Genomic DNA, 26,564 nt, shown 5'->3' with positions numbered 1-26,564 from the left:
GCACGGTACATTACTCCAAACAGGGAAGGCCAACCCGAGCGCACGTTGAGGCGGCAAAAGCTGTGTAACGTCGCAGATAGAAATGAATAGAGCTTACGTAATTCCTATTCTACACGTCGGGTGTATGTTTGTTCCATACATCTGTATTTGTGACTGTTCCACGGAGTCATGGCATGGCTTGTTTAGTAGAAGCAGGAGTGCTAGTGTTGAGCTGGGCTAGAACAGCAGCTCACACACTGTGCCTCTCTACGACTAGGGTTGGCCAACCCTGACTAGAACAAATACTTAAACTGTTCCCCGAACAAAAATAGATATACAATACACATTCACAAAAACACTCACATTACACTTTTTTAAATGTATCAATCACAAACAATTACACCACAACTGTGGTGCTGGATCATTCCGTAACCTGATTGTGTCAACCACATGAAAAATGCACGCTAGAATCATGCATATTGCATTTACAAATGGAAACAAGCAACAGTTACATGCATATACACTAAGTTTGTAGCCAAGGCTATTGGCCGCCACAGCCCATCACCTTCTACACTCACTGGAACTGTACTACATACCTGGAATGACTTTGGCCCCTGCCTTTTCAGCTTTGAAATCACTGTCTAAAATAAAAACCAAGCGCAAAGCTGCTTTACATGCCAACTTACACATGCAAAGCCATTTCCAGTAGAAATACAATAAAAGGTGGAGCGGCCTACTGCATAACAGAGTAATGTAATCGTGCATTCTGTAGATAGCATCACTGTCAGCCATTTCAACGTTATTAACTGGAACAATCTTGCCAAACTAAGTATACTACATTTGAAGCAAATTGCATTCCTTTCCACTCATAACTCCCAAAAATAATTTGAAGTGATAAAGTGCAAAGGTGCCCAAAAAGGTCTGAGATGGAACAAGTCCGTTTCCATCATCTTTCCTGTTCACACTACCAAGCCAACCTGGTTACACAACCATCATAGTTCCTGGAACCATGCGGGAAAGGACCATTTGAATAGAAATATCAGCACCAGACCAGTAATGGTAGAGGTCGGCACGAAAGTGTAAAAAAAGGGAGTGTCAGGGTGTGATGTGGGTGTAGGATGGACTCACCCGAGGACAGTCTGGCTCTGCACATGGTGGGGGAGTCGGGAGGTGCGGCAGGGACCGTGAGGTAGTTACTCATCTCTGTCATCTGTTCACACGCACACACAAGCAACCCTTTCAATATACAAGGGTTGTGAGTTCGATTCCCGCATCAGACGCACGTAGTGAATACTGTATATGAGTTGTCGGCGACTGCCAGTCACTTTAGATGAAAGCATAGTGCCATACAGCCATATTATTTACGATACAATAGGATACTTCATTGTCCGTTTTAATGGAAATTCTTTTAGTGAGGTCAGCAATACAGAAATCAATGCATTACAGCAATACTTCCAAACACTAGATAGGCCAATATCATAAAACCCAACCAAAACACATCTTGAATACAAAAGTGCTATTAAAGTTTGACAGGTCAGTAAATTGTGTTTAACCGGTCTGTTGGGATCAGCGTTTTCCTCCACTCTACAGTGTCCTTTTAAAAAGTTATATTCAATTCAAATGTTACTTCATTTCCAAAATGAACTATTCTGCTAGGATCTGCAGAGTCCTCAGTCTAGTGTCCTCAGTCTACAGTGTCCTCGGCCCACAGTATCCTTTTTAATCAAACAGTTATATTTAATCAAGATGTTGCTTCCATTTTCATTACATAATTAGAGACGGATTAAATGCAAGCTGGCCTTCGGGCCACAAAGCTGCATAAATTAATTAGGATCTGATTGTGTCGGGGGGGGGGGGGGGCAATTTATGGAACACTGACTAAATCCATAATAGTTAGGCTAAATTAATGCGATTGTTTTTAAAAAAAGTTTACAGCTGTGAGTAATGAGAGAACTTTGTGTCTGGTTGTCTGTTGAAGTTCTGTCTATGTCTGGGGGAGGCTTAGCATGGCTTCCAAAACTGATTTTGCTACATTTCATTGTTTCATCCAGTAGAATAAATGTTTTGACCAAATCCAAAAGAGCAGAGTTTGGCCATGTGGGCTTCCATCCTTTAATCCTTAATTCTTTCAGAAAATAGGCTGTTTGTTATTTTGGGGAGGATCCCTTGTATCTGTCTATTTATGTTTTGTTTGCCTTTGAGGGGATAAATATAGTTCTATTGAACTGAATTAGTGGAATTCCAGACTAAGTGAGCACGACAATGGTGAACACAGTGTTCAATCTGGTTTAACCAGGCCAGGAGAGTCTGCTAGTCTTACCTTCTTCTCTAGCTCGATCATCCTCTGCTTCTTCAGGAGGAAGTCGTTCCATCCATCCTCGAAAGGATCAGCCACGAGAGTGTGTCGGTTGTAGGAGCGCAGCTGGAGGGAGAGACGACACACACAACACACACTATGGGACAGGAATGCTATGGAGCTAGGATCACACTATAATAATAATAATAATAATAATGCACTTTTCAGGCACCAGAGTGGATCTGTTGTAGGAGCGCATCTGGGAAGAGGAGAGACTAAACACATTCATTCAACTCGCACCACGGGACAGGGAGGTCTAAGCTAGGACCACACAGCAACAATGCACACTTGTATTCATGATGATGCAGGCTTATGTCTACGTTAGTACTATAATCTTAAGAGATTTAACGTTTGACAATACTAATGAGGAAATGGCAAACAAAGCAATGTGATGTATGCAAGCATGACTGAGACCCTATGGATAAATGGCATAATTATAATATGTAAAATTGTCTTCTCTCTTCACAAACAGAGTGAGCATCTGAATTCCTACATTAGTTGCTGAGAGCAAACTCCAAATCGAGAAAAAAACGGATCCAAGATCAGCTTTGCAGTTGCCCTCCTAATGTTACCCCTCAGATTAGCAGAGGGGGAAATCTGATCCTACATCAGCGCTCACCCTCTGGCGGGTCTTCTGCAGGTTACTCCTGAGGATCTTTCGGATCTCCTCCTCACGGCCCTTGGTGAACTGAGGCAGGGCCCGCTCTGCTACAGCGGGCGGCAGCTTCTTGGGCTGGATGTTCCTGGGAGAGAGGAAGGAGAAAAACAAGAGACATGTTGACTGTGGCTCTACGGATAACTATGGTTGTTTTTGGCCATTACCAAGCTCTAACTCACTTAGAAATTACTTCCTGTAACAACCACGAGAAAGATTTCAGCCACTTTCTCCCATACCAGTTATTTACAGGAAGTAATTGCTAGTTCAGCCTCTTGACCTTCAAACCTCTCTGGCACTCGACAAACACACGGGCTTGCGTGGATATAGGCTAACGCAACAATGTGGAAATGGCTATCAAGTGTAGAGCTGGTGAGCTAAAAGGAGCTGGAGGGGGAAAGAGGGAGCACTCACTGCATGGAGACCTGCGAGGGCATGGCGGAGGGCAGCTTGACGCCCCCGCCGCTCTCCACCAGCTCGATGGCCTGCTTGAACTCCATCTTGTGGTAGAAGGCGATGAGCTGCGGCTCCTTGTAGCGCTCGCCCGCTATCAGGCACTTCTTTATGTACTTCTTGTTGAAGCGGTTTAGCCTGCGGGGAGAGAGGGAGATCGAGAGAGACAAGAAAACAAGTCAACCTTGGAGCCTTTTTATCCCATTGCCTCCATTTCTTGCCCCTCTATATTACACAGCCATTACCAGCTTCATTAAACCCTTATAAAGGTTAATTGATGAAAAGCTCTTGAATATGAGTAGAGCACACACACACACACAACATTGGAGACAGTGCTGTCACTGGCAGGAACACATTGTGAAAACAGACCGCTGTAGGATGAGACCAGTATTTTCATCATAATGCTCTAAATCCAAGGAGGGACTCTACACTAGAGATCGATCCAGTTAGACAGTTATTGCAAAGCTCTAAAGTCTGTCTGGGAACTGGATCTGAAAGTGAAATATGACAACTGTCGGGTGATACAAAAGAAATCGGCTTACAGAGCTGTCTGAACAAATCTTACACGTGGTTCTCTTGAGAGAGTAACTGCCACATAAAAACATTATTGGGTTCAGGACGGTTTCATTGAAGGACAACCATCGGTTCTGAATGATAATCCACTTAAGGTGCTACTGCCAACGCCTGGTGGATCGCAGCTTCACCGCCACGTTGCGGAGTTAGCCTTGGGATCTTTGTTAAAGTCAAACAGAAGGCAATAGACCACAAACAGAGATGACTGGACTGTGTAATAGAAAGTTGTCACGGTTAAGGATCTTCAACCTAAGAGGTAATCAAATGTTTTTTAATACAGTGAATAAAATATATACAGCGCTCGTCATCATGACCTTTTAAGTCCATGCTACGTACTTGTCTTTCCAGTGATGATGGCCGTAGTGTCCACAGATGTCTTCAATGCCAGTCAGCAGATGGTCCAGGAACTAGAAGGGGAGAAAACAATGTTTACGTCCAAATATTGTATCTACGCTAACCAACTAGAGAAGCAGATATTTGAAATGCTTTTTAAAAAGGTGAAGTGAAAAGCGTAACCAAGCCTAATCTGTTACTAATTTTTGTGTTTCTATTACATGTAAATAGTATATTTTCCACATCACACAGGCCATTTTGTCATTTTTGGATTATCCCTTAAGTAGCCTTTTCCCGACGGAGATTCTGTTGCATTGCAACAGGAATTGGCCTCAATCTGGCCAATAGATAGAGCATTAGCCCTAGATGATGTCCATCACACTCACAGATTGAAGCAGAGAAATAGGTACAGACAGAGGACGTTCAGTCGGTGGTCAGTTTTGTTCCTGTATTTTGATTACGGCCACTGCTGTGACAGTTCTGCACAGGGACAGTTTGACATGCAGAGTTGCTATGGGAACACGCAGTTTGGTCGTGCCACTGAATTTATTTCAATTCGCATCGAAAATCGACGTGCATAGCAATATTTTCGGGCAGCGAAGGGACTTTCCTGACAGTCGTTTCTGCATTAGTTCTACCTCTGGTAGAAGAAAACTTCACAACTTCTCACAACAGATGGTAATATTATAATGAAAGCCTCAGGCAAGGTGACACACAGTGCGTCAGGGTCAGCCCCTGGTGCCAACTAGGCAAGAGATAGACTTTATAAAGTAAAACAACTGCAACCTCAAATATCCATTCATCAAAACAACCTACTGAGCAATTTGTGAGACCACACACAATGGTTCTGACATTAAAGCCCTGAGGGACTCCACCGGGCTTTTAAGACACCCTCATCCACTCCCGGTGTACTCCAGGAGTCCTAGAACCGCTCTGTTTATTTTCATCACTGCCATTTACATTGGAGAAGAAGCTATAAGCTGCTAACCAGGGCATCTAGCCTAGAGTGCCGGTGACTCATCGCTCCTCTGTGCACCAGAGAACCAACAGAGCCCCGTTGAGACACTGTGTGTGTGTGTGTGTGTACAGTACGTGCCGTTATTCTGTGGCTATTATTAGCAACAGGAGCTGCCGAGTGACGGTGTGCCATGCTGCTCAGAGGTCACTCCAGGGCAGAGCGAGAATGATCAGTAGCATCAGAGGAAGCTCGGCCTACGCAGGGGGATTTCACTTGCCAATCTGGCAACCATGGTGGATGAGTCAGTGGAGACAGTGGAGAATGAGAGGATGGTCCATTGGGAGCCACGGAGCAATGCAGGACGTTTAATTAGTCGGAGTTAAGAGGAAGCAGGGGAATGCTGCGTTCCATTATTAAAAGGCAAGGCAATGTCAGCAAGACAAAATACATGAGAAGAAGATCATTCCATTAATGGCAGATAGGGGGGAAGTGCAGAGAAATATTTTGCACTCAACATTTATTTATTTTATCTTTATTTAACTAGGCAAGTCAGTTAAGAACAAATTCTTATTTTCAATGATGGCCTAGGAACAGTGGGTTAACTGCCTGTTCAGGGGCAGAACGACAGATTTGTACATGTAATGACAGTACTGTAATCTGGACAGATACTTCATTTCAAAGTCAAATGGACATCCCTCAGATTGAAATAACCAAATCATTCATTTAACCACAGCCATTAATGCAAAAGCCCATTTTACAGGACAAGCTACAATTACAGTGAACAACACCAGCCTTACAGTGCAGCTTCAGTGAGTTTCTTGCTCTTGTACTGAAAATGTCATAACCTGACCAGGGCCTGTGGGCCTGTATTTATAAAGTGTCTCAGAGTAGCAGTGCAGATCTAGGATCAGTTTTGCCATTTGGATCCTAAAATATCAGCACTCTTACTATATCCCAGGAGGAAATGAACTTGTCTGATGGGTGGTCAGGCTAGAGGAGAGGTTAGAGAAGGAGAGGCCTGGATGTGAGGGGGTTGACAGGGTTTAAAGGTCACCTGGGTGTGGATCTCCTCATTGATGGAGCGCTTGGCCTCCTGCTTCTTCTTCACGGCCAACAGGTCCACCAGGGGTTTGATAGTCATGCCCTGCGAGGGTGAGGAGGAGAGAGAGAGAGAGAAGGGAGAGGTTACTAAGGTAACATTTGTGATCATGACGCACAAATGATAAAATGTCCATCTTTAAAATCTATGCGACACCAGTGACCCAAGAGAAGCCTGTAATGTCCATTTCAACACCTTCCATTAGTGTGCATGGTGTTTACTCTGTTCCTTTCCTCAAAGTCACTGCACAGAGAAGCACTGGCTGAGGGGCGACTTTCATGTCATTTATTTCCACAGCTACTGTATTCTGTTTCCATTTTGTGTATTTAGACAGTCAAGCAACATTTGCATTTAAATGAAGTTATGCGCAGGCGGTTGGTGCACGAGGCCGTTCCATCCACGACTGAGGCATGCTGGGAAAAGGATTTCTCAGGGCTGGTTACAATACCATTTGGCATACTGGTTCTATCAATCTCTTTCATCCTGTTCCACTGTGTGTGTCCGTGTGTGTGTGTGTCCGTGTGTGTAGGCTTTAGCGTATCATTCTCTCTCTCATAAGGAGATTAAGTATATCTGGTTAACTATTATACCCTAAGTGGATGACAACAGACTCTGGCCCTTAAATAATACCCCTGCTAGCACGCACGCACACACCCAATCCATCCCAGACTGCCAGCGCTGAGTGAAAAATGAATAAGTCATTCACTGAAGACATTTGTTTCACAAAAGGCTTATAGAAGGCTTTATTTTAGTAGCTGCCATTTTGGGGATACTCTGCCAGATGTCGAGTGTCCTACTGCTTCAGCATGCATCAACAGCTTCACTGTAAGATGAGTTTGCTCTGCAGGACTGGGGAATATCTGACGCGCAGAGCTTCAAACGGACAGCGTGTGTGTGTGTGTTTGTGTGTGTGTGTTTGTTTCAAAGTAGTAGCTCCAGTGACCTTTTGTCACACTAGCATACAGTAGCAATGGGTGCCAACAAACCATGAAAATCATTGAACACTTTAGGCCTTAAAATATACTAGGGACAAGAGAGCAACAGCACAATGTAGCAGCAAAGCAACCCATTTTGACCCAAAAGCACTCTGTAATATAGTCAACTTCCTATTAGGGCTGGGCGATATATATCGTGTGACGGTAGAAAAACGTCTGTCGTTTAATATTATTATTATCGTTTATTTCGTTGTGTCGGAAATCACACTATTTTTCGTCAATTGGACGTCGCTTTGCGTGTGGAAGGAAATTTGCAACACAAACAAATGTGGAGGGGAGTGAATGTGACACAGAGCACGGAGACACGGAGCTCGTACCTAAAAGAGGGGCTACTTCGGTCACATGGACGTTGTTTGGGTATGAAAAGTCTGACACGGACTAGAAAACAGTCCTCTGCAAAATATGCCGCAGGCCGGTCCCGACGACAGGCTCAAACACCACTAGCCTCTAACCACCTGCGTAAGAATCATGTGAAACAGTGCGGAGAGAGTCTACCGATGAGACCCAGAAAAGTACAGTCAAGTGCTCAAAACAAACCCCCGACTCAGACATTGCAAGAGGCTTTTGCCCGCGGCACACCATATGGTAAAGAATCAGGAAGATGGAAGGAGATAACAGCTGCCGTTACAACTTACATCTGCAAAGACACGGCCCCAATTTACACGGTCGAGAAACGGGGGTTTCGTGAGTTGGTGCTAACGCTCGACCCAAGGTACCAAATACCTTTTATTTGTGGAGTATAATTCAAAATGTAAGAAGAAATAGGCCTTTACATGTGGTCATTGTATATAAACTATTTATTCATCAAAATGTATTTAAAAAATGTGCTATATCGTCATATGTATCGTTATGAGGATTTGAAATTACCTATATCTGGATATGAGATTTTGGCCATATCGCCCAGCCCTACTTCCTATATTTAGTGTTCACTCAGTGACACATTTTATCTGATAGTCTTTTTAACTTGCCATAATTTAAAGAGTGCCTTCGATTTCATTATAAATCTGAAGACATAAGCAGAATTCGAGGGTTGCTAGCCAGGTACCAGCTCTTTTTGTGCCGTCTTGCCAACTCCTATGGTCATTGGCGTGGCAACCATGGCCGGCATGACAACTGTGGTCATTGGCGTGGTAAGGTGCTTAGACAGCACAAATCAGATCAGGGACAAGGCTAAAGGACTGGCCCAGTACCCACCTGTACAAACACGGTGAAGAAGATTTCGGTGATGATGGCGGTGAGGAACATGGTCCTCATGGGGAAGTGGTCCTTGTCTAGCAGGTAGCCCAGGGAGAAGGCAATGGCCCCTCGCAGGCCACCGTAGGCCACAATGAACTGGTCCTTGGTGGTCAGCTTGACGATGCGGAACTTGTTGATGATAAAGGTAAGGCCCACCACGCCTGAGAGAGAGAGAGGGAGAGGGGGAGGGAGAGAGCAGAAGCGAGTCAACCTTCAAGGCCTTTTATCTGACTGACTCCATGTTTGGTCCCTCCTTACACACAGACAATACCAGCCTCTTTAGAACCTAAGAAAGGTTAAGGATTCCCTTTCCAAATTGATCAAAAGCTTCTGAGAAAGAGGAGTAGAGCCCACACACTACATTGTAAACAATGGCACACACATTGTGAAACTAGCAGATTATAGGAATCAGAAAACTATAGGATGTTTGGTGAGAATAGAGAATGGTCAATGGGGATAGTGCAATGTCAAGTCACCAGGTTTCAAACGAGGCTAAAGTCAGATGAAGGTCTGCTTTGGGTCTATCTATAACTGCAGAAATGACATAATACTTGAAGAAATATTTACGCTTCCTTTTTTTAGGGACGTGTATCTGACGAGTTTTGAAACCTGGGCTTCCTCAACGTGAGGACCAAGCGGAAAAAAACAAGGGGCACTTCCTCTAATAGTGGTCTCATTACCTAACAAATGTAGTGACTGGTATTTCAGTCTGGCTCCAATAATAACTTGCCCGTGTCAAAATGAGGATGTTAAAAATCTGTATCGCATCCTCTACTGAAACAACTTGATCAAATTATAACTAACTATGAGAAAGTTGGGCCGGTCACGTCATTTCTCTCACTATCTTTTGGAATCTGATGTAGAGACTGGTACAGTACAGTGAAGAAGGTGTACGTGTCCGACTCACCAATGACACGTGACACCAGACAAAGGATGACGGTGACGGAGACAAAGGTCCAGTTCCAGGCGTGCGGCCCGGCCACCGTGGCCACGCCCAGGAAGATGAAGATGAGGGTCTCGCTCACGCTGCTCCACATCTTCAGGAAGTACTTGACGGTGGTGTGGGACTTGTGGGATATGTTGGCCTCCACGTAGGGTCGCATCACAGCGCCGCATGCAATCAGCCTGGGGGAGAGAGAGAGAGAGAGAGAGAGAGGATGATGATACATTTGTTCTCTGAGAAAGAAAGCTTTTCTTGTTTTCTGACATTGAATGTCTATTCTGAATTGTAGCATCTAAGAATGAAAACTCCAGACACAAGTACATTTTAGTATTTAATTGCAACTTAAACTGTTCATTTACTGGCTGCACCTGGCGTAAGCTACCCGAGGTTCCCTGAGCCAGGAAATATGGCAGATATTTAAAGGGCTACGGATTTCAGGAAGCAAACTCGCTCGCTATAAGACGTGCTAAAGTGGCTACGTGACCAATACATTTTGATTGGATTTGATATTGATGCAATATAGTGATGGGGGGGATCGTTACAGTTAGACGTCGCAATATTATTTCTGGACGATATTACATCGATATTTGACTCCGAGTATCGATTTTTGCTACTGTAGGTAGCGTTAGATGGCGCTAGTCAGTTGTACTTGCACCAAATAGTGGGCCAACATGTTTGTTTTTTTTTTTTTACTTTTATGTCCCTGATGTGTTCAAAACTAGTTGTTTTCTCATGCCCTCACTTGTCTCTCTGCAGCCGACATATAGTGAGCAATATGTTTGGGAACATCCAATTGCCGTACCGGAAAGCAATACATATAGAATCGTGAGAATCGCAAGACATATCCTATCAATACGTGATTGTGTTTACAACTCTTGCCTTGGTATAGGCTCAGATTATATAGGATGTCGTCGCACTCCTATCGCACAGCACTGTAGCCTACACATACTGTCAAATAGGTGACCGGTCTATTCACTTTCGAGCATTCTTGGCTATTGAATGAGCAGTTGGTAAATGGTAGTCTACTATTTGTTGTGTCGCGGGAATAAACCAGATATCAGAAAAGGAGAGACATGTCCTGCCATAGGATTATGACTTAGGCCTATATGACAAATGTAAAATAAATAGGTTAAGACTACACGATGCTATGTGATCGTCTTAGCAACGGCAAAGGAATCCGTTTTATCATTAGGCCTACATTTTGCCGATTTCTACTAGCCTACCAGTAAAATAATTCCTGTGCATCAAACACTTCCATTTCCTCCAAACAATAAAAAAACTACATTTGCTTGCAGTACAATTAATCAACCACGAGAAGTTGTGCGTAAGTATGGTCTGAGCTGTATGTGGAGAAACATACACTTTCCCGTTTGTGGGACAACTGAGCACGAAATGTGTCTTTTTTGTGCGCACACACCTTTGGTAAATGAGGCCCCATGTTACTACATGAATCCAACTACCTACATTGTAAATATAGGCTACATTACATTAAAGTTCATGCTAATGACAAAGTTATAGTCTCGTACGTCAACGACATGGCATAGAAAGTAATTAAATTGGTCAAAAAAAACAATACAGCGATATATATATATATATATATATATATAAGTATTTACATGCTAAGAGAGCAAGTATTTCACGTATTGTAGAACCATTGCAACAAGGATACAGATTGTTTTGGAAACTGTGGTGTAAGAGCTTATGAAACAAGGGCTCCATTTCCTCAGCTTGTTCCACGAGTTTGTTCCACGTGTGAACCAATGACTCAGTGTGATTGGACATACGGAACCAGAGTTAAGATGTCCACATCCACTCCCCTGTATAGCGTTGCAGCCACTTCTCTATTCCTCGTGTCTATCGTGAATCAACCCTCCTCAGTGACTTTAAGGGCAGCTAGCTACCTCATTCCCTTACACAACACACTGCAGCTGTCCATCATTCCGCTCAATTTCACTCCGGGGGGCGAGATTTCATGTACAAGCACTGGACAAAAAGCACCCTATACTAATCCAACTCCTATTTAGGGTGGAAGGCACGGACAGAGTGCCAACAGAACTGGGAACAGACTGTCCTACAGTCCTACCATTGCCCCTGTAAAACCCACCGACAGGAAACTCAATTCATCAGCAGCACCGATGTTTATGATCCATATTCCATACCTCACCACCTTTTATAAAAAGCAGGAGACGAAAGCGGAAGACAGGAGAGGAATGGAGATGAGAATGATATGTATCACAGGAGGTGTTCAGGCCAGAGGCGTGACAGGGGGCTGTAAATTGAGCGTTGTATCCCTGCTCTGGGCTGCACATCCGTTGGCCTGTCACGACATGGAAGTGAGTTACTGACGTTTTGATAGAATTCGTATGGACGTCCTTGGCTGGGACAGACCCGGTTACATTTGATTTATTTGACCATTTAGTCAGGAATATTGCTGAGAAGCTAAGAATCTAATTCAGTGTACACTTTATGAGTGAGAGGAAACTTAGAAGATAATGCAGGAATTAAACATGGTCATACTTTTCCTTTAGCTAAACACAGAATCAATGGTGTTGATGGACCAGCCGGACAGGTTCAAAAGGTCATGTATCACAGCCACTCTGTCAATGCATTATAAACACTAAACCAGCCTAAGCAGAACTCTCATAGAAAACTTTTTTATTCTCAACAATATCTATGATTTATGACAGAGAAACTCATAAAACCTTGGCCCCTAGAAAGATTGTGTGTATGTGTGTGCCCCACACTCCCTACTTACGCCATAATTCCAGACAGGTGGAACATCTCGGCCGAGAGGTAGGCCATGTAGCTGTAAACGAACACGAAGAGGGGCTCGATGACGCGGGTGTGCGAGGTGAACCGGGAGGTGAAGGCCGCCAGGATACCGTAGATGGCGCCCACGGCGATGCCGCCCAGCGACACAATCAGGAAGCAGATGACCCCAAGGACCACGTCCATCGGAGTTACCTCACCTGCGCCAGAGTACTCCTCAAACAGGTGGTATAAGACCTAGAGTGGAGGGGAGGGAGAGAGAGAACGAGACCTTCAAGACATGGCTCAAGTGTACAGAGAATAACAGAGCCCACGCCCGAGTGCTCCTCAAACAGGCGGTATAAGACCTACAGAGAATGGAGGGGGGTTTGAAAATAAACAACTGGTTTGGATTCCGTTGGTAAAAGCATGGTGCTAGCACGCCAGGGTCATGAGTTTGATACCCGCTGGGGCCCCAATAAAATGCATACACTCCCTGTACTGTGGATAAAAGTGTCTACTGAGTAGCATAAAAAACAGTGATATTATATGGCCTAACGTGTCGGTATAGTCACTGCAGAAAATATAAATAAATGTTCCCAATCCCTCGTGGACAGATGCATTCAACATAAATGGTATCATAGCAACAGACTGGGATGCGACAACTAACAAGGAACTTTATTCGGGGGCCCTGATTTTTCTTCACTGATCTTCACTTTATTCGGGGGAGGGGGCATATGACACATAGACTTGCCCAAAACCTGCAGAGAGAGGGGGTGGAGCAACCACCCTACTTCCACTCTTCCATGATCTTTTCCAACACATCTGCCCTCAGAACTTAATCAAGCATATGACGGAAAAAGGTGAGGTTTTAGTTCTGGGTTTCCAAGATGAAAGTTTTTACAACATGTTGTCCTGGTATTGCAGATAAACTGAACATAGCAGAACAATTCTGCACACGGGCGCCTGTCTGCCCCACAATATTAAAATGGTTCGGCTGAACTATTGTTCATTTAAGTCTCATGACTCCAAGGCTATTTTAAGTGAACTGGTCCTATCAAAACAGTCAGTGTGTGGGGACAGTATAATCAGTAAATATAGCAACAGGAACCACTGTGCATCACAATATATTCAGAATATATTCCACACTATGCCACACTTAACCAAAGCTACTTACAGAACAGTAGTGTATTTTTAGTAGGCCTATGTGATGCCTGCTTCATGCAAGGACGCAAACAGTAAAACAAAAAAAAAAATGTTTTTTCTACTTTATATTTTCAATGACCAACCCATAAGAGAGAGATGGTCCATCTGACAACTGTTTCAGAGGAAAGAGAAGGAAGTCATGAGAGAAAATAATTTAAAATAGATTTGGCCTCTGGTGGCCCACTAAACTGGGCCAGCTTTCGCACAAAAGGTCACAAAAATCACCAAAAACCTAACCAACCAATCACTGGTGAGGAGCTAAATGTTTGCTAGGAGGTATGAATTCAATATCCAGTGACAGAAGTATGGTGGGATTTTCCTAAAAGACTAGGCCCAATTCAAAAATCAGGCTAATTTGGAACTATGCTATTCTGATTTCCTGGACTGCCAGTCCAAACCAATATCCTGTCCACAGAAATAAGAACACGATCAACTAACAACAGAGTCCTCTTCATATGGAGGATGAATGTAGCCTACTTCTGAAAATATAGTTTGGTTTTATTATATTGTACTGCATAGCATAGTGCTGTATAGTATTGTACTGCATAGCATAGCATAGTGCTGTATAGTATTGTACTGCATAGAATAGTGCTGTATAGTATTGTACTGCATAGCATAGCATAGTGCTGTATAGTATTGTACTGCATAGAATAGTGCTGTATAGTATTGTACTGCATAGCATAGTGCTGTATAGTATTGTACTGCATAGCATAGCATAGTGCTGTATAGTATTGTACTGCATAGCATAGTGCTGTATAGTATTGTACTGCATAGCATAGTGCTGTATAGTATTGTACTGCATGGCATTGTCTATTATTGGGGGAAACCCTAACGTGATTGTACTGTAATTCATTAATTGACTGTCTAGAATTGCATTGTACTGTATTGCCCTGCATAACACTGCATACCAACCCATCCACCACTCACCACAGTGACGGCATCATTGAGCAGCGACTCTCCGAACACCAGAATGTGCAGCAGCTCGTTGATGTGGATCTCCTCAAACACAGCCAGCACGGCCACCGGGTCCACGGCCGAGATGATGCTCCCAAACAGCAGACAGGGCAGCAGCTCCACCTGGCTCAGGTATGTGCCCTCGATCTGGCACACGGCGTAGAGGAGACCCCCTACGAAGAAGGCGTTCCACAGGGTGCCGACCACGGCGAACATCAGGATGGTGCCGATGTTCTCCATGAAGGGCCGGATGGGCAGGAAGTAGCCCGCATCCAGGATGATCGGGGGGAGGAGGCACAGGAAGAAGAGGTTGGAGTCCAGCACGGGGGGTACCTCCTCGCCCGCCAGCTTGATGAGGCCGCCGACCAGGAGGCCCACCACAATGAGCAGACAGGACTCGGGCACGATGCCGGACAGCCGGGGGATCAGGTGGAACCCTGAGGAGGGAGAAGGTGATTAGATGCATTGTTCTCGTTCATTGTTCTCAAGGTTTACACTTTCTAGGCGGGATCTGGAATGTACCAGTCACCTGAAGCTACAAACTCATTGAAGATAAGGACCAGAAAACAATCACCAGTGACTCACTGAACCGGTTTGAGTTGAAAGCCCCACCAAATGCATATTCAGAATAGACTTAAGTGGAACAGAATCACATTATTTGTTCTCTTTTTCAGAGCTAATTTAACATGCCAGTGCTTGCTTGCACAAGTGCCATTTCAACATACCAGAACATATCTAGGCCTCGTAGATATGGCTGGTGGGTGTGAAAACACACAGAGGAAACAAACTTGATATCTGGCCAGAATCTGCAAGTCAGAACACAAGAAGAGTGGGACGCATTTTCAATGTCACACAACCACAGTATCACCTGTATTTTGTCAGAGGTGGAAATATTCAAGCAAATTCCTCATAATATGAATCACGTGACTCCTTTCAGAGAGAAACCACACACAGACCATTCTCGTTGTGACCATATGACATTGTCACTGAAGAAAACTTGACTGAAAAAGGTTAACTTCAACTTCACGTTAACTAGGCCTAGTATGGGGCCTCCCGAGTGGAGCAGTGGTCTAAAGCACTGCATTGCCGTGCTAACTGTGCCACTAGAGATTCTGGGTTTGAGTCCAGACTCTGTCGCACAATTGGCCCAGCGTCGTCCGGGTTAGGGGAGGGTTTGGCCGGCAGGGATGTCCTTGTCCCATCGTGCTCTAGCGATTCCTGTGGCAGAGCGCAGTGCACGCTGACACGGTCACCAGGTGTACGGTTTTTCCTCCGACACACGGCTGGCTTCCGGGTTAAGTGGGCATTGTGTCAAGAAGCAGCGCGGATTGGTTGGGTTGTGCTTTGGAGGACGCACACCTCTCCTGAGTCCATACGGGAGATGTAGCAATGAGACAAGACTAAATACCAATTGAATACCACGAAAAAGGGTTATATATATTTTTTTCTAAATACTAACTCTGTATAACAGAAAATGTTTTTTTTCCTGATAGTTTATTTCTTAATCCAATTCTTGTTTGTTATTTCATCAAAGCTATTACAATTAGCTGCCATGGCAACACAGTTTGGTTGTCTCAACATTGGCTAATACAGGCTCAGACAGGCTAGCTTAGTCCCAGGGCCCGGTTTTTCAAAACGCTTAATCTGGATCAGAATGAATGATCCTGTAATCCTATTTTCTTGCTATCCAGGATCAGATTGATCTGGCTGTTTTTGAGACAATAAATCAGATCACATTAATAATAAAAGGGACCTTGATTTTAATTTTTTTTTTTTTAAAGAGCCCGAATATCACTTACAAGTAGATGCATTTATTTGACATTTCTCAATAACAAAATTACCACTTAGGCCAACCCAAACTGTGGTCAATTTAACACAATGAAACTTTGCTTTTCAGATATAAGAATGTTTTTTAAAACATCCTTACTTTAGTTACATTGAAATGTCTTGAAATGTCTGGGCCCGGGAAACTGCTAAACGAATGCCTTTTCAAGCCTTAAGTGGAAACTACCTGACAAATGTTTTCAAGGGGGGAAATAGAACGAGCCATTTGAACTGACAGGCTAGCCCATCAATGGAGGGCATCTGAAACTGTGACCCATCAAATCCCATTACTCCTAAAGCCTTTCTGTAGTCTGACCACGAAACCCTGACACAAAATCAACACAGTGTATATTTACATTGCTGCCGCATGAGGGTAAGGGTGGCACGTTGGCAGCACCATCTGGCCTGGCTAACACAGGGTGTGATCCCACTGGGACATAGAGAGGAGATGAGAGGCAGGCAGGCAAGTAAGTAAACTGCCCTTCAACGCTCACACCCTGAGCATAGCTAATTAGCATGTCATAATTTGCAGACTGTACTGTTAGTTACGTAATGGTCGGTGTTCTTCATCACTGTCAGAGGTTTTCAAGGATAAGGGGTCGGGAGAGGAACGTGTAAAACAGCAGGAGTCTAGCGCTTACGGTGGAAAACAGTAAGAGTCTGCAAATTATAGAAACAATGAACTTTGTCAATGTCTTCACAGATGATGCCTTCTTGAACGTACAAAAAAAACCTGCCATCTCCCGGGTATACAGGGAATCTGATGTTTTTCATCAACTCAGTCAGCTGGAAGGCAACACTTTCAGTGTTGGACACACTCTTTCACGGGCTAAACAAATCCATCAATGGAGTCCAGAACACTTCCACGCACTGCTGCCATTTTAAAGCACTACCGCTCTAGCGCAGAGGAAAGTCCAGTGAGAAACGGCCAAAAGAGGCCTAATCTTCACAGAAAGAGATGTGTGGTGCTAGGGGCACTCTTCGCCTTTCAACCGACCTCGTCGGGAAACTGGCACCATTCCACAAATCCCAGGAAGCATCTCCATGTGGGAAAACAAAGGAGTTAAGATAACACAGACTAATTGGAAGGCACTACAAAAGGCTCAGGCCACCTGGCTCAGCCTTTTTTTGTGGAGATATGAGCATCCCTCTTGCGAAGAGGGGTTTGTGAGCTTGACGTGTCGCCTACCGTGTTCTCTCAGAGACTTGTGTTTATGCACAATATGCAGAGAAAATAATTAACCCCTAACCGATTTGATAGAGTGCGGGCTGTTTTAATTAGACAGACATTAGCTTACATCTCAGCCCCAGCCAACCACATTACACAGTTAAGCCTTAAGCAAGTGGTGACTGAATAGAAGCTTGAGAAACAACCAAACTACTTCTGAGGAGCTGTCGGAATGCCTAAGTCATGCTGGTACTAGTACATAAGACAGTGTGGTATTCAAACTTCTTCAGCCAGGATCCCATTTTGTCACGGCAGAATTCCTGGGGACCCCGTTTTTTTTTTTTTTTTTACCCAATAATTTCCCAGGACTAAAAGACACATTTCGATTTTCACATCAACAAATAACCTTGAATTCATAGCATTTTCATTCATTTTCAATACAATCAATCAATATTTTTTCTGTTTATCTTTCTCAAACTTTTGTATATTGCCCCATACAACAATTGGTACTCCCCCAAAAAATTAGGAACAAAAAATGTTAACGAAAGATAAATAAAATAGGTGACCCCACAGCAGTATCCCCGTTGCGACCCCGACATAAGAGCTTGTTGGATGTGTTGCCGGGTGAAAGAAAACAGTGGGACACAGCGTTTGCTCTGGAAATTTCCTAAAAAGCAATAACGAGAATTGGAATGTGTGTCCTTCCAGAATTGACTAACATTGAAGTGGAATTGACCCCAACCCTGATGCATATCCTGCAAAACATAGCTTCGGTCCCTAAGGGAAGTGCGCCTTCTATTTCCTTTGAGTAGTGACTCTGATCCAGAGAGACTTCGGGTTCCCAGACTTCCAAATTCTGAATCACAATCCATAAATAACCTGGCTGCAGCAAGTTGTCAAATCCCAGAGCGTCGACAGGGAACGGGACACCAAGGTTGTATGCGTGTCAGTTACTGCACGTGTTTGGAAAGGTTTGAGCTGTCAGCACTAGGTCTGATGCATCTCCTCAATGCATTCTCTCCTATCTAGAGTTGTCACTATATCATGACATTTTTCAATGCAATGTTTATTTCAGTCTATGGCGTCAGTCAAAAGACTGTTTGAGAATACAAGTCTGTTCTTTGACAGCAAGGTTTCCCATCTGAGGTCACACATCTTGTTTTAAACACATTGTTCAAATATAGGCAGAGTTGGAGAGTAATTGATTACATTTAACGGATTACAAAAAACTAACTGTAATCCGTTTCCAGCTAAAATATTATACTAAGATTAGAGATACTTTTGAAAAACATTACTTCTAGGATTACTTTTAAATTCAGACAGGATGTTGGTGAAAGAAATCATTGACCCTTTTGTTTTCTCAAAGACATTCCAATTAGCATTGACAAATGGCGCAAGTTTAAGTTTGTTCCGCCTGAGCGAGTCTGACTAAAAGTCGGACCACTCTGATGACACACCAAATGCATTTGATGGATCGCTGGAAAAGAGCAGGAATAGGCTTTTGTAGGCTACAGTCCAAGCTATATCTTCCAATGTTGCGACTGGTGTCGGCATCCAAAGCTTGATATCTACACGATGTGACTCACACTGTCGCTCTCTCATTTAGCTATTTGCGCCTTATGGATTGTGGTTGATGTGGATGGCTGTTCACAAATGTGTGTGTAATTTCAGTGTCACCAATAAAAGGTCAATAATAATAGGTCTATAGCAAATGCAACATATGGTATTCATTTTTCACATGCAAATTGCCCTTTTCAGTAGTGCTCAAAGCACGCCATTCCATAAAAGCAGCATTTATTTTCCAACTCGAATCAATGAGCCCAATCAGTCCTCCAAAACAACAATATCATAAACAAAAGAGCAGGCTAATAAGTCCTTCGTTTCTGGGTTATGCTCAGGTAAAACAATTTGGCTAATCTATTCTTCCATCATTTCAAATCCTATTCTTGAAGATCAAGGGGTATTACATTATTTTGGAATGACTGGAAATCTGACAGACTGGTTTTGAATAGGAATAGAAAGATATAACCTAATCATACCTAATCATATTATAAGTAGTAGAGAGCAATGGACTAGAAGCCTACATAACCAATCCATAAAGTAAAATGCAACATCCATTTATGGCCAGCTATGTGAACTTTAACATGGATTTATCCTGAAATAGATGTCATTCAATTGGTAAAATACATTTTTGTCTACTTCTAATGCCTCTTAAGGGGAAACTTATCTGTGAAAGTAACCTGATTACCTAACATTACTGATTACAATTCTGGACAGGAAACTAAGGTAGCAGATTACATTTACAAAGTAACCTACCCAACCCTGAATATAGGCATACAGTATATACATTACAAAAAGAGCAGCAGGTTCCTGTTGCCAGGCTATTCCAACCTCTTGCAATGACATTGCAAATTATTTATCTCAAGGAAAAATGCCAAAGTCTTGAGAGAAATTAATTACAGATACTTTCAAGGAAATAAAAGCTCAGACACACAGGTAGGATTGTCAAATGTTTACCTGAGTGTCGGCCATCAGTCTCTTTTGTGTTCACACAGCAAACACCTTGGAAGTCGTCAGCCACTCAGCCTTGATAAAATAGTCCAAACCAGAAGGTGGCCGTAGCATTGCTTGGCAATGTATACAGTTGAAGTCAGAAGTTTACATACACCTTAGCCAAATACATTTAAACTCAGATTCACAATTCCTGACATTTAATCCTAGTAAAATTTCCCTGTCTTTGGTCAGTTAGGATCACCACTTTATTTTAAGAATGTGAAATGTCAGAATAGTAGTAGAGAGAATGATTTATTCCTTTCCTCACATTCCCAGTGGGTCAGAAGTTTACATACACTCAATTAGTATTTGGTAGCATTGCCTTTAAATTGTTTAACTTGGGTCAAACGTTTCAGGTAGCCTTCCACAAGCTTCACACAATAAGTTGATTGAGTTTTGACCCATTCCTCCTGATAGAGCTGGTGTAACTGAGTCAGGTTTGTAGGCCTCCTTGCTTTTTCAGTTCTGCCCACATATTGTCTATAGCATTGAGGTCAGGGCTTTGTGATGGCCACTCCATTAACTTGCCTTTGTCGTCCTTAAGCCATTTTGCCACAACTGTGGAAGTATGCTTGGGGTCATTGTCCATTTGAAAGACCCATTTGCGACCAAGCTTTAACTTTGACTGTCTTGAGATGTTGCTTCAATATATCCACATCATTTTTCTTCATGATGCCATCTATTTTGTGAAGTGCACCAGTCCCTCCTGGAGCAAAGCACGCCCACAACATGATACTGCCACCCCCGTGCTTCATGGATGGTGTTCTTCAGCTTGCAAGCCCCCCCCTTTTTCCTCCAAACATAACAATGGTCATTGGGTCATTGTTTTTGTTTCATCAGACCAATGGACATTTCTCCAAAAAGTATGATCTTTGTCCACATGTGCAGTTGCAAACCGTAGTCTGGCTTTTTTAAATGGCAGTTTTGGAGCAGTGGCTTCTTCCTTCCTTCCGGTTACTAGTCCAACGCTCTAACCACTAGGCTACCCTTGATATAGGACTTGTTTTACTGTGGATATAGATACTTTTGTACCGGTTTCTTCCAGCATCTTCACAAGGTCGTTTGCTGCTGTTCTGGGATTGAATTGCACTTTTCGCACCAAAGTAAATTAATCTCTAGGAGATCGAACACGTCTCCTTCCTGAGCGATATGACGGCTGCATGGTCCCATGGTGTTTATACTTGGAATTGTCCAAGCTGTTTAAAGGCACAGTCAACTTAGTGTATGTAAACTTCTGACCCACTGGAATTGTGATACAGTGAATTATAAGTGAACTAATCTGTCTGTAAACAATTGTTGGAAAAATTACTGGTGTCATGCACAAAGTAGATGTCTTAACTGACTTGCCAAAACTATAGTTTGTTAACAAGAAATGTGTGGAGTGGTTGAAAAACAAGTTAATGACTCCAACCTAAGTGTATGTTAACTTCTGACTTCAACTGTACGTGCGTATTGCTTATGGTCTAGATGCCAAGCCATCTGCGCAAATGTTCCTATTTAGTAGAAACCCCTTGTAGGTACTAGCCAGATGGCCACAGCTAGATAACTACCTAGCAAGACAATGAAGAAACAATTTAATTCACTCTCCATAATCCCATACTGCCAGTGCCAGCCCAAAGCCAAATGTTTAGCTAGCTAGCTAACGTTAGCATATTCGCTGACTAGCACAACATAGCAGCTGTTTCATGGAAACTAGCTAATCCATTGTGATTTAAGTATAATGTGAAAACTAGCTAGCTTGGAGGAAGCATTTACTGTTGTGTGCATTGCGTCTGTGCACTTAGCTATCTAGCTAGCTACCAACCCATAGCCTACATTGCATATGAAGAGTGACTGGCTCTTTTAAAAATACATTTGATGGTTCCCCATGGCTCCCCCATTGTGCTCTCTGACTGGCTCAAAGTCAAGTATCTTGGCCACTGACGAGTGTTGCGATAGGTTCGTCTCTACCGGGTCAGAACGCAGCAGGTACAACTTGTTCTAGCAAGAGAAGGAAAGGCCTCCCACTGTGATAAGTACATATCGGAAATCTATCGGCAGTGAGATTCTCTGTGCGTTTCATGCTTAAGACGTAGCCTGCAGGAAAAGGGCAGACCGGTCATAGTTGGATGGACTAAAGTGGTTACGACTGCAACCACTAAACCGCCAGATATCAAACCGTCAATTCAGGACTGGAACGCTAAATTACCCATTATCCCTCATGTGTGACTGTGGGGGACAAGGGTTTGTGTGAAGACTGGCTGACGAGGAAGGGAATGACTCATCGCCCCTGGACAAGGAGCTCTTTCACCTCGAAAGGTCTGTGTTAGTCCTCCTAGCTAGGTCACACCCAAAGGCTTAAGACAATACAAACACAAGAGGGCAGGTAGCAAGCAGAGCTGGAAAACAAAGGTATACTGTATTACATATTGTTGAGCTCCTTTCAGAAAATGGTTAGGCCTAAACACTGGAGGCACTTTTGATGTGCCTGAAGCTCCTAGCCAGATGGATGACAGCTCACACATTCTCTAGCGTGGGGGGGGGGTCAAACACACGGCCCACTTGGTTTTAGAAAAAACTTTATTTAACATTTTTGATCACCGAAATGAAAGCAAGACAGTAAGGGTGGATCGGACATTCCAAAAACGATAGAGAACAATTTACAAATTGAGAAGAAAAAAACATTTTCAGTGCGGCCCCCTTGAAGAGCGAATGCAGCCCACGTGGAAAAACGTGTTTGACCACCCCTCTGCTCTAGTGGCTCACTCCAATCATGGCCTCCAGTAGTATTCACCCTCTTCAGTGGCAAGTACATATCACATCTGGAGATAAGGGGGAACATTGGGATCAAAGACCGCTTCCAGTGACTGATTGCTGGTATCCCACCGCCGACACCTATGACACAGGTTCGTCACATGTATGGATAAGGTGCACTTCAGTGAGCAGCATGGTCCTGATAAGCCATGGTGGGGTCAATGGAATGTCCCTTCCTAACCTTATTTCCTTTCTGGTGTTTATCATATTTGGTCTCTATCATTACTGTGCCTCAAACTGACACCATGTTGGGTATTTTTTATTTATTTAAATAGGTCAAGGCTGCAATGACAGATTTTTCGACCCCGCTCCTCTGGAAACATCTTTCTCAAAGCTACGGACCTGGATCTGTGTTATTTTACACAATGATTTTTCTACATAGCTGCTACTCACACTCCACCTCCATGTCTCTCTTTACTCACCCTGTTTGAACCATGATGATGTAGGCTGATGTAGGCTATATTTGATCAAAGTACCAAGAATAACGTCTGACTACTTTATTCAAATAAGACACTTCCAAAACATCATCCTGTCAGGGTCAGTGACCAAATCCACAACACTACCCCGATGCACAGGCTGAAATAAACAGACGAAAAGAGGCAGAGCGAATGAGTGCTCTTTGTGAAAGTGGGTATTATTATTTATTTAAACAACCTCGTCATTAAACAAAGATCTCATCCTGGAGTAATTGGCAATGGTGGTATTTCGAAGCCAGACATTCTTGATTAGAGGTCGACTGATTAATCGGCATGGCCGATTAATTAGGGCCGATTTCAAGTTTTCATAACAATCGGTAATCTGCCTTTTTAGACGCCGATTATGGCCGACAGGCTGACCACCTGTTACGCGAGTGCAGCGTCAAAAGGACCGTGTGCCTGCAAGGAGCCACGGTAAGTTGCTAGCTAGCATTAAAATTATCTTAGAAAAAACAATCAATCTTCACATAATCACTAGTTAACTACACATGGTTGATGATATTACTAGCTTAACTAGCTTGTCCTACATTGCATATAATCAATGTGGTGTCTGTTAATTTATCATTAATTAACAGGCAACAGCCTACTTCAAATTCACCAAACGGGTGATGATTTAACAAAAGCGCATTCGTGAAAAATGCACAATCGTTGCACAAATGTACCTAACCATAAACATCAATGCCTTTCTAAAAATCAATACACAGAAGTATATATTTTTTTTACCTTCATATTAGGTTAAAAATAAATTCATGTTCGCAGGCAATATTAACTAGAAAAATTGTGTCACTTCTCTTGCATTCAGTGCAAGCAGAGTCAGGGTATATGCAACAGTTTGGGCCGCCTGGCTCGTTCGGAACTGTGTGAAAACCGTAATTAATTGGCCAGAATTTTACATAATTATGACATAACATTGAAGGTTGTGCAATGTAACAGCAATATTTTGACTTAGGGTTGCCACCTGTTCGGTGAAATACGGAACGGTTCCTGAAAGAACAAACGTTTTGTTTTCGAAATGATAGTTTCCGGATTTGACCATATTAATGACCAAAGGCTCGTATTTCTGTGTTTATCATATTAAAATGAAGTGTGATTTGATATAGCAGTCTGACTGAGCGGTGGTAGGCAGCAGCAGGCTCGTAAGCATTCATTCAAACACTTTACTGCGTTTGCCAGCAGTTCTTAGCAATGCTTGAAGCACAGCGCTGTTTATGACTTAAAGCCTATCAACTCAAGAGATTAGGCTGGCAATACTAAAGTGCCTATAAGAACATCCAAAGGTATATGAAATATATATGGTATAGAGAGAAATAGTCGACACATCATAATAATAACAACCTAAAACTTCTTAATTGGGAATATTGAACCAAAACTTCCATATGTTCTCATGTTCTGAGCAAGGAACTTAAACGTTAGCTTTTTTACATGGCACATATTGCACTTTTACTTTCTTCTCCAACACTGCGTTTTTGCATTATTTAAGCCAAATTGAACAGGTTTCATTATTTATGTTATTTGTTATTATTATTTATATTAAGTTAAAATAAAAGTGTTCATTCAATATTGTTGTAATTGTCATTATTACAAATTATATACATTTTTTTTAAATAAGAAATTGGCCGATTAATCGGTATCGGCTTTTTTTGGTCCTCAAAAAAATAAATAATCATAAATCGGTCGACTTCTATTCTTGATGCTCATAAAATTTCAGATGGACAATTCATTATTATTTTTCTTGCCAATGAGATGCATGCCTTGGATTTTAGACGGATGTAAAATCAAGATCTTCTGTGGCAGAAGTCTATTGAGACAGTCTTTAGTGTTGTCACAATACAGAAATTTGACTTTGATACCCAATGCCATCACGATTCCAAAATTATACCACGGCAAAAAAAAGAAGCCGTATTAGCCATTCACAGAATGACTCTTAATCAAGACAGATAAAACGTAGCTACTGCTGTGTACAATTGTTGGGCATCTTTTGAGTTATATATCAATCAATTTGACTGCCATGTATGCATTAATGCAAGTACTCTCTGATTCACATTTTTTTTAAGAAATGTTTTTTAAAACAATAAAATGTTTCACATTTTCAAACAGTCCATTTAGTAAGGCCCGCATCCACATACCAGCTCTAGTGGTAGTACTGCTACTACCAGCAGTACTACACATGCACCTGTCGATGACACAAGTTGTTCTGCTTCCACGAACACATCCAATGCTAGCATCAGTAATTCTTCATTTGTTGTTAGCCCAGCTAGCATGGACACTGACAGTTGTGAATCTGATGCAGCCGAGGAGCTACTGCCCCCTTACCTGGGAAAGCACCGAACAACAGACCGGGACTTTGGACAATGGAAGGGGCACAAATATGATGAGAACTACATTTATTTGGGGTTCACTTAAACTGGGAGTAGTGCCTTTCCTCAGCCACAGTGTGTTATATGTGCAAAAGTACTATCTCACAACTCGATGAAACCTTCACTCTTACACAGACATTTAGAAACAAAAAATGCCAATTTGAAAAATAAGCCACAGAAGTTTTTTGAGTGAGAATTAAGATGACTTTTGAGGAGTAAGACATGTATAAAAGCAACAGATACCATTAATAAGAAGGGGCTAGAAGCGTCTTATATGGTGAGCTACCGAGTGGCTAGGACAGGCAAGCCCCATACTACTGTGGAGGACTTCATTCTTCCTGCTGTTGCGGATATGGCTGAGACAATTCTGGGGGAAAAGGCAAAAAACTATACAGACAATTCCTTCATCAAACAACACAGTTTCACGACCCATCAGTGACATGGCAGGAGATATTTTGAAACAATCACTGCTTCGCATACAAGCCAGTGCGTTACAGCTGGATGAGTCAGACGTGGCGGGCCTGGCACAGCTCCTGGTATATGTCCGTTATGTTTATGGGGGGTCAATTAAGGAAAACATCCTCTTCTGCAAACAGGAGAGGATATTTTTAAAGTACTGGACAGCTTTGTGACATCAAATGGACTTCGGTGGTCAAGATGTGTTGGTGTCTGTAGTAATGGCGCAAAAGCCATGACAGGGAGACATAGTGGAGTGGTAACGCGTGTGCAAGCAGTTGCTCCCGACGCGACTTGGGTACACTGCAGCATCCACCGAGAGGATCTTGCTGCCAAAGGAATGCCTGACAGCTTGAAAGACGTTTTGGACACCACAGTGAAAATGGTTAACTTTGTTAAAGCAAGGTCCCTGAACTCTCATGTATTTTCTGCACTATGCAATGATATGG

The 26,564-nt window shown here is 42.9% G+C and overlaps 1 protein-coding gene across 2 annotated transcripts in view; it reads right to left on the bottom strand.

Annotated features, from left to right (window-relative positions):
• The window catches only part of LOC139393444 (Na(+)/H(+) exchanger beta-like), a 42,811-nt gene that overhangs the window by 6,175 nt on the left and 10,072 nt on the right, over nt 1-26,564 (bottom strand). For both annotated transcript variants that reach the window (XR_011629787.1, XM_071141982.1), the window contains exons 2-11: nt 14,462-14,925; nt 12,336-12,586; nt 9,545-9,762; nt 8,596-8,798; nt 6,362-6,451; nt 4,353-4,423; nt 3,405-3,581; nt 2,955-3,078; nt 2,300-2,401; nt 1,108-1,189 (exon numbers count right to left, since the gene is read on the bottom strand). Coding sequence is in view for 1 of the 2 variants with exons in the window: in XM_071141982.1 (XP_070998083.1) it covers nt 1,108-1,189; nt 2,300-2,401; nt 2,955-3,078; nt 3,405-3,581; nt 4,353-4,423; nt 6,362-6,451; nt 8,596-8,798; nt 9,545-9,762; nt 12,336-12,586; nt 14,462-14,925 (1,782 nt within the window). In the remaining variant the exon portion in view is untranslated. The remainder of the gene's footprint in view (nt 1-1,107; nt 1,190-2,299; nt 2,402-2,954; nt 3,079-3,404; nt 3,582-4,352; nt 4,424-6,361; nt 6,452-8,595; nt 8,799-9,544; nt 9,763-12,335; nt 12,587-14,461; nt 14,926-26,564) is intronic.

Source organism: Oncorhynchus clarkii, chromosome 3 (assembly GCF_045791955.1).
Source record: "Oncorhynchus clarkii lewisi isolate Uvic-CL-2024 chromosome 3, UVic_Ocla_1.0, whole genome shotgun sequence".
NCBI classification, from domain to species: Eukaryota; Metazoa; Chordata; class Actinopteri; order Salmoniformes; family Salmonidae; genus Oncorhynchus; species Oncorhynchus clarkii.
The sequence above is the reverse complement of the archived record's forward strand: the minus strand, read 5'-3'. Positions and strand labels throughout refer to the sequence as shown.